General features: G+C 32.9%; 1 protein-coding gene across 1 annotated transcript; it reads left to right on the top strand.

Moving 5' to 3' along the window:
* Positions 1-3563: 3563 nt before the first annotated feature.
* LOC21403684 (heat stress transcription factor C-1) lies at positions 3564-4962 on the top strand. The gene is made up of 2 exons (XM_010090519.2): positions 3564-3890; positions 3987-4962. Exons 1-2 carry the CDS (start codon positions 3684-3686, stop codon positions 4806-4808), a joined length of 1029 nt encoding a protein of 342 aa, XP_010088821.1. The 5' UTR covers positions 3564-3683; the 3' UTR covers positions 4809-4962.
* The last annotated feature ends 4544 nt before the right edge of the window (positions 4963-9506 follow it).

The raw sequence follows: 9506 nt of genomic DNA, 5'->3' as shown, positions 1-9506 counted from the left end.
AATACTCCTTTTTCTACCCAAACTTTTTTTTTTATCTTTCATATTATGTAGAAATATAGGTCTTGTTTAGAATTGATCACGTTTTTATTTTTTATATTTTTTGAGAAAGAAAAAATAAAAATGTTTTCAAAACGGCGTTTGGCGCAATAAAGACAAAAAATAGAAATAAAAACGATTTTTTTGATTTAGTGTAAAATGAGAGAGAAATGAAAAACGACTTTTAGTCGTTTTTCATTTTCTCCTCTCTCGAGTAGATATAGAGAAATAGAGACATTAAGAAATTTTTTACAGTGAAAATAATCTCTTGATAAAACTACCAAACACATTTTTAAAAATAATTTCTATCTAAGATTGAAAACGTTTTCATTTTCATATAAAAAATAAAATTATTTTAAAACGTGTTCCAAACGCGCCCATAAATACTACAATTAACATAACATGGTTAATATGAGTCCACAAATACACAATTCAAGATTTCCAAACCTTAGGTATCGTATAATTTTGAACCCTTAAGTTATATGCTAAACTAAAAAAAATGATAAAATAATAAAAAGAACTGTAAAAAAAAAATTAAGGAAGGGCTAAAAGAGTAAAACGACAAAGGTGGGATGGGAGAGTCTGAGATGGAGACAGGCAAAGATTTTGGACGGATAAATATGCTCCCCAGGGCCCAAACACTACGTCCAAACAGAGCCTGAAATAGATTAAAAGAAAAGTGGTCCTTACACGTGGCAACACGGATGGGCGACACATGTGGCTCCATGCCTTTGTGCGCAGCCTAAAAGCCAAAAGCAGATCGAATTCCGAGCGACCGAATCTAAGCCACTGTTTGGCCCCCCTCTTTTTTTTTTTTTTTTCATTAAAATCTTTTTCTCTCTCTCAATCTCCTTTCTAAGCGCGTGCTTTTCAACTTAAACGACAAGTCGTTTCAGCTTCTCTTTGAGTGTTTTTTTTTTTTCCCTTGTAAAAAACCCACAACAAATTTAGGCCCGTTCACTTCACTGATTCGAGTTTAGAATTCAAGTTAAGATGTGACTTTATATGAGAACTTTTTACTGTAGTAAAAAAGTTATGTGATTGTTTGTGAGAGCTTTTTACTGTAAAAAAATTTAAATTCTAAACTCAAATAAACGAAGTGAACGGGGCCTTATTGTACGTACTAAAGACGATATACACGTAATTATATATTCATTTTTTTTTTTTGCGTGTTTTCCCTCTGGATTTTTTCATGGCATGACACCTTTAAAAGGTGTTTCAGTAGATTAGCAAAAAAAAAAAAAAATGTTTCAGTTAAATGTTTGAAATTTTTTGCAATAGTAATTAAGCTTTAGTTTCATATTTGCGCTATAGTAAAAAGCCACGTGCATTAGTAATTAATTACAACAATAATTTCATCCAGATTTTAACCGGTGTTTATCATTAGAAGGGAATTGCAACGACTTCTTTAATCCAAAGATTGAATTGTCCATATTAACTGTGATAATAATCATTACAATGGTGAGAAATCAAATTTTTCTCATTATTTTTTCCTGCCATGTTGCTGTTTTTAGTCCTAAAGCCAGGGTCAGTTTGAGAAAAGTGGTAACGTTTGATTTATACATTCAGAATCCTGATTCTGAATCATTCTCAATTTATGTGTGTTTTTTATGAGAGAAAATACTGTAACGAACTACGAATCATGGTACAAATTCACCAACTAAACACATCACGTATGGATTGATTAAGCCTTGAACATATTGAATAAAGTATTAGTAGGTTATCTTACTGGTCAAGGTGTAAAAACAATGTTTTAATTTAACCCTATAAGAAGATTGAGATCAAGGTTTTTGTAAAATTCTCTCATAAGGTACGTAACATAAAAAGAGAATCTTTAATAATGGCATCCTAATTATTTATGAGATGACGACTTGATCTGTTTTTAATGGAAGGATTTCAATTAACTTCCGAATTGGGAGAAAGCATGGCTTACGACTCATGATGATGGAGGGAAACTTGGCGTTTGAGCAACGACTCTTGATAGCAACGGGGTTGTTAGGCTACAGGTGGCAGGGCTTGCGACCGACGACCATCTTCTCTCGTGTTTAAAGATTTTGCAATAGACTTCTATTTTCTTTGTTTTAGGGTTTAGCTTTTCTTTTTTCCCCTTTGAAAAATAACCAAAAAAAAAAAAAAAAACACACACACACACACCTTTAATTACAAAAAAAAAAAAAAGAAAACCAATATACTTAAAAATTTGAGGATCAATAATGTTCATTACTTTAAAATTGTAAATAGCATAATTCTAAACCGATGAATTTTAATTTAAATTGTCATATCATTTATTAATTTGATTAATTCTACCATGATCTAACGGTTTAAAATTATATATCTACAAAATCTAGATTCTTTGTCTAATTTTTAGTGTCTTAATTTGTGTATAACCAATCAAATCACACTACATCATCTCATAATAATTACAAAAGAATTTAGTTGAAAAATTTATACGACATGGCGTAATATAGTTGGTTAGATATTAAGGTTGCGTTTGGTATGAGAGTTATAGAACCGGAATCATGATTCTAGTTTCAAACCTTTGTTTGTTTGTAAAAAGTAAAAAATGATTCTTGAAAATTAGTATTTGGTTTATATAGTTTTTGTTCAAAGTTTGAATCTTGATGTGATATTTTAAACGAGAACCACCCTAAAAAATAAAAACCACATCCACTAGCCCGTTTGGTTCATGGATTAGAACTATTTTTGATTTACGTGTATTTTTTGTGAGAGAAAATACTGTAGTAAATCATGAATCATGATTCGAATCAGAGAACGAATCCTCCAACCAAACGAGAAACGGTTTAAACCTCTAATTTTAATTCTAATTCTAAAACTATGGGTTGAACTCAAAATTTAAACTATAAATCATAATTTTAGTTTTAAAATTAAAATCATCATAATTTTAACTTTTATACTAAATATAAATGAGACACTAAGTGGACGTTTAGCTCATGGATTCAGAATTATGATTCAGAATCATTCTTAATTTATATGTATTTTTTATAAAAAAAAAAATTATAATAAATCACGAACCATAATTTAAATCAGGGTACGAATCCACTAACTAAATAAGTTATAAAATTTGACAAGAGGTTTGAGTTCTACGTATTGGATACGAGAATGTATCAAATTTATGCTATTTCCGTTTAATCGTTATCCATAATGGAACTCACCAGCCAATAGCAAGCAATAAGAATAGGATAGATCATTCTGTCGCGTAGCTAAGCCCTTTGTCCGAAGCAAGGGGACCACGTCACCAAATTGTAATAGCAGCAAAAACACCCCACGCACCTAACCTGCGCGTGGGCTACGCTCTCGTCAAACGAAAATATCTAACATTCTAACTCTTCGGGCGATGACGTGTGCTAAAAGATGAAAAAAGAGGAGCCAAAAGCGGGTCCCACCCCGTGAAGCCAGCGAAATATTAGAACGCTACAGATTTCCGCCACGTTAGCTCCTGCTTCTGTACGCGCGACCCTTTATATGTTACGATGGTACCTCAACCTTTGTAAATAACTGAACCTGTACTTTGTCCACACTTTAGCCTTCCTTTTGCCTCTCCACTCCGTCTCAGAATCAGTGAGCAGAAAGAGAGAGGAAAAAGAAAAGAAGAAAAAAAAACAGAAAGAAAAATCACAGTATATGGGATGGAGGCAACGAACAACATCATAGCACCGTTCGTTATGAAGACTTATCAGATGGTCAACGATCCAACGACGGACAATCTGATCTCCTGGGGAAGAGCCAACAACAGCTTCATCGTCGTCGACCCTCTTGACTTCTCGCAGCGAATCTTGCCCGCTTATTTCAAGCACAACAACTTCTCCAGCTTCGTCCGCCAGCTCAACACTTATGTAAGTTTATAATCTTAATCTTAATCTTTAATCGAATCACTTAAAAAATAAGTTTTTTTTCTAATATTTAACTAAGTACTTTGTAACAACAAGCAGAAATTCCGAAAGGTCGATCCCGACCGGTGGGAGTTCGCGAACGAGTGGTTTCTCCGCGGTCAGAAGCATTTGTTGAAGAATATTTTGAGGCGAAAACACAACAGTGGCGGCGGCAGCAGCAACAATAGCAAGAATAATTATTATTCCAATAGCAGTATTTGTCTTATGAATTTGGTGAACCAGGAGGATTATAGTCGTGAGGATGAAGAGATTGTAATGGAGATAGCGAAGCTAAGAGAAGAGCAGGAGGCGCTGGAGGAGGAGCTTCAAGGGATGACGAAGCGACTCGAGACCACGGAACGCCGTCCGCAGCAGATGATGGCCTTTCTCTACAAGGTCGTTGAGGATCCCGATATCCTCCCCCGCATGATGCTCCAGAACAAAGAACGGACCAATCAGCTCAACGAGAAGAAGCGCCACCTCGCGATTTCCTCAACGACGACGTCGTCCAACTTCTCGTCGCCGTCGGTAAAGACGGAGGAGCTGGAGGACGACGTCGGAACGACGGGGGTGGTTTCGTCCTCCTCGCCGGAGACGGGTTTCGAGATGGAGAGCTTTTACCAGTCTTCGCCATCGCCGGAGGGGCCGCCGGTGGCTGGGTGGTGGGGCCAGGGAGGATTCACGGCCGTTCCTAGCCCGCTTTCGGCAGTACAGGTCTCCGGAATCGGGAACGGCGCAGCGGTGGCGAATTCGGCGGCGAGTATTATCTCCGGATATGGAAATGCGAATGGTGGTAGTGGGCAAATAGGTTATTTTGCGGAGTCAAATCGTCCTCCGGTTCAACCGCCTTATCCTTTCTCGTTGTTTGGAGGTGGTTTTTAATTCGTTAGTTGCTTCACGAGATTTATCTTCTTCTTTTGTATTTCTCCTTATTAATATTATTATTTGCTTTATTTCTTTTTCTTTTTCTAGGGTATTTTATTTTTTTGGTTTTATGTAAACAGAAAAGAATTAATAATATGTTTTGATATATTGACCGCACAATTTTTTTTTCACTTTTATGTTGTGAAAATCTAAAATAGTAGTGAGAACAAGGCCCGTTTGATACACGTATTTAAACTTATAATTCTAATTTTATTTTAGTATTTTTTTCTTAAAAAATTTAAATTAAAATTTTTTTTTCTCTCACAAAAAATTTGAATATATATAAAAATTATTGATTTAAATACCTGAACCAAATTTGGCCGACATATTTAGAATTCACATTTTAGTTCATATTTGTTTCATCTCATCCTACCAACTTCTAATTAAACTTGTTTTAAGGCAGATTTTTCATATATATATATATGTGTATATATATAAAAGTTAATTGTGGTTGAGGCCAATTAAATTTAATTAGTCCTATATTGTATACATATATGAGTACACTATTCAATAAAATACACACACATATTTATGGTGTGAAAACAAGAAATTTTAAAGTTGATTATTTTTAAGGCAAAAATTTAATTTTATTCGTTAGGTTAATGTAATTAGTTATATATAAAGGGGTATAATTTAAGTAAAGCTTTTTACAATAATTTTTAAGTAATATATGGTAATCGTTTTGTAATATCTTAGATTTTACCGTAACAAAAAGTAAAACCTTAAATTTTTACGATATACGTATTTTTATAATCTCTTTATTCAGATATAATAACTTCTTAAAAAAAAACAACTCATAATTTGGCGAGACACACATCATTACATGTTCCCTACTGAAGACTCATATATAATAATGTGAAATTTAGCTTTTGCTATATTCATTTAAAACAATAATGTGAATTTCACCTACAAAAGGCCAAAAATGGGAATTTGGTGTGCACGTGTATTTTTATCCTTTATTTACTAATTTTTATCCTTTGTCTTTTGATCCAGCTTCAAGTTAATTCAGGTGGAGTCAAAGAAAACGATAATGAACATTATTCTCTCTTCCAAAGCCGCAATAGTGCCACACTGCCACGTTATACCAAAAGAAAAAGAAATGGTCAGCTCAGCCTGGTCCCAACAGTCAAAGCCCGCCCGCCTGCAGCGAAGCCATTGGCGAAGAAAGCCATGATTTTGGGGCGGTGAAAGTCCAAAGCCAGCAGTCAATAACAACAAATAATAAACCCAACAACTGAGCTGCCAAGCCGATCTCAAATCCACGTGAGCACGACCCTTGGATTGCCTTCAGGACACTCAAAAACTTGCTCAATCCAAATCCAAATCCAAATCCATATCCAAATCCATACAAAAAAGGTTTTTCTGTTTTTCGCTTATAAATATGGTGGGCCATGCCATCCTCTCTGTAGCCATGCCCTATCTGAGATGGCGCATTTGTTTCCTCCCTGCCTTTCTTGTCCACTCATCGGGATTCCCTCCACGCGCCAAAGCGCACAGAACACGTGAAAGAAAAATGCTTGAAGGTGTTGCGCATTACCACCAATAATAAAAATGCAACTAAAGTTCTTTTTTATATCTAACTCTCAGAAAATCATATTAGAATTTTCAGTTATAAATTTTTACACTTAAAAATTCTCAGAAAATATTAATATAATTTTTTCTGTTACAGTTAAAAACTTTTAAAAAATTACACATCTCAACTTAAATAGAAAATTCGAATTCACAAAGTGAACGATGCCTAAATAATTTGTAATTTGTAAATAAACATTTACAAATTTATGTTTATTAAGAAGATAAGTTAATGAAATGGTTAGATATAGAATTAAAATTTTTAGGAAAAATTTTATTTTGATACCCTGTGTTATATCAAAATATGAGTTTAGTATCTTCTGTTTTTAATAATTTCATGCCGGTACCTTAATTTGTTAGAAAATATTTTTTTAGTATCTCATGACAGTTTTTTAGGACACGAAAATATAAAATTACCCTTATTATTAAATATATAAAAAAGTTTTTTTTTTTTAAAAAAAATCTTAAACTTGAAATCAAGATTTTTGCTTTATGTTTAGGGCAAAATAAAGTTTAGGTCTTTAATTACAGGTCTAAGATTTTTTAAAAAGCTTTTTTTATATTTAATAATAAGAGTAATTTTATCTTTTCGTATTTAAAAAATTACCCTAAGGTACCAAAAAACGTAATCAACATTTCTTTCCTTTACTTCTAAATGAATGTAGTCACCATATCCAACCAAGTGCATTGTGGAAATAAACGAAATCAACATTTCTTTCCTTTACTTCTAAATTGATGTAGTCACCATATCTAACAAAGTGCATTGTGGAATTTTAAAAATGGTAGTCAAACTATTAATCGTGAAAAATTTATATAAATTCTGAAAAATTCATAGATGTATTATATATGCAACACAGATCTCAATTCTTAGATCATTAGAAAAAATATCGTTGACTAAACATATTATGATCAACTGAAAAAATTTCAACCATGCAAATTATTTTCTTAATAATCACAACATAGTTGAATACACCTCTATACTACAGTTTTTTTTTTTTCTCATTTTCTGTTTTCTTAAGTATATATAATGTAGCTTCTTTCACTAATTACTACTAATATATGATTTTATTAATATTTGCTGTCCAAAGTCAAACAAAATCACCATTGATACTCCAACGGGTGCCTTGTCACGCGGGCAAGGTGGGGCCATAGCCTCACACTCCTTTCTTATTGGGTCAGGTCTCCGAAGCTGGCGAGTGGGATTACCGTGAAGTGGATCAAATCATGGGGCCCAGCCCAACCCGAGATCTACTTTGTGGGCTTTACCGGGACGCGTGTCCGGAGGCAAGAGCGTCTCTCATGAGCATGAGGAAGTGGGACCCGAAAATAATGGAAAGAGCAAAAGTGGACCCCACACCTCGTGTGTACAGTATTTGCTCTTTTTTCAGGTGGGGACCAGTTCCCTCGGCTCGTGCAACCACGTGGGGACTACATAAGGTTCGAACAAACACGTGTCTAATCCAAATTTCACCAGTCTCTCTCTCTCTCTGTTTTTTTTTTTTAATTTTATTTTCTTGGTTGCTGGGGAATCGCATCGGTGATCGTTGGTTTCTCCTAAACAGCTTATCACTCTCTGTAGTGGCAACCCAAAAATGAAAAAAAAAAAAAAAAACATTTGATCAATAGAAGATACTTCTGATATATTATATTTCTATTCATTTTCATCATACGTGCACATATATATATATATATGTGTATGTTTTTTGAAGGGTACTTTTTATTTAATCTATAACACAATTCCAAGTTGATTTAACAATTTGTATTGTATTATTTTGGTTAACTAGTTTTTATGTACTTTTCCCTTGTTTGGTTCACTAATACAGACTGAATTTTCAATGCGAGTGGCGAACCATATTTAAATCCTTATTTAGTGTTAGTTTAAATTTTATTATCTGTTTAAATTAAATTTAAACTGTTCAACTTAAAATTTAACTTCCCTTTTATTTTAACTTTTTAAACTATTTTTGAACACTAAAAATACGTTTACTCTTTTCGCTGCACACTTTTCTAAACACAAACTTAAATTTTATTTTCTATTCATATTCACATTTTAATTGTTAATTTAAAAGTCAATTCAGACTATACTTTAAATCACACATTATAAATTTTACCGTTTAAATAAAAAATTTCAAATTAATATAATTCAAACCAACAAAAGGCTTTCAAAATTCTAAAAAGAGAACGTTCATTTCACATGAGACACAGATGAATAAATGATGGCTTGTTCTTTTGTGACGAAACTCAGAAAAAGTTTAAATTTGAGTTACAATTTTATTTAAATTCACGTTCTTTTGTAAAATTTGAGTTTGAACTTGAGTTTAAGGCTAAACTCGAGTTCAAGTATTCCCTTCAACTCGAGTTCATAAACTTGAACTCAAGTTAATGAACAGTATTTTTTCTATTCTTAAAAATTTCATAACTTTTTCGTTTTAATTCTGATTGAGATGATTTTTTTTCTATGCATTCATAATGAAAAGACGAATAAAACCCTACCTATATACCCTATTAAAATTTTTCATCACCATTGAATTTTTATTAAAATATTATCTAAATACAAATTTAAGTTTTGATCCACCAAAACACAAACTCAAATTAAAGATTCTCAATTGAAATCATAACTCAAATGTGTACATCCAAACACAAACTCAAATTACAACTTCAACTCAAGTTATAACTCAAACTCAACTTAAGATCATCACTCAAATTATTCTAACTCAAAAATGTAAAAGAACAACCCCTGAGTAACTACAGAATGCTACTCTTGTAGTCAATCTGGTCCGTTGGTTTTGTCTTTTTTTTTTCTTTGTGTTTTATGTTAAAAAAAGAAAAAAGAAAAAAGATAATTATACAGTGCTACTCTGGCACACACTATTATCGTGGAAGTTGAACTCCCATGACAAACTATGGCCCGCCACGTGTTATATCTGAAGCTCACCCACAATGTGATTAAAAAGAAAAATAAAAAGAACCAATGGTCACTTTGATTTGATACGAATAGGGTCCAAATTTGGTTAAAAAAACACTAGTATTTTATTATTTTATTACTGTGATTAGACTATACTCCAATACTAGTGGACAAAGAGCAGG

The sequence above is a fragment of the Morus notabilis genome, unplaced genomic scaffold (genome assembly GCF_000414095.1).
Source record: "Morus notabilis unplaced genomic scaffold, ASM41409v2 Scaffold625, whole genome shotgun sequence".
NCBI lineage: Eukaryota > Viridiplantae > Streptophyta > Magnoliopsida > Rosales > Moraceae > Morus > Morus notabilis.
The sequence above is the reverse complement of the archived record's forward strand: the minus strand, read 5'-3'. Positions and strand labels throughout refer to the sequence as shown.

Excerpts from the sequence above, each read along its gene's own strand:
- LOC21403684 (XM_010090519.2), top strand. The coding sequence starts at position 3,684 with ATGGAGGCAACGAACAACATCATAGCACCGTTCGTTATGAAGACTTAT. Across the intron at positions 3,891-3,986 it reads TCCGCCAGCTCAACACTTAT|AAATTCCGAAAGGTCGATCC; the intron begins GTAAGTTTATAA and ends AACAACAAGCAG.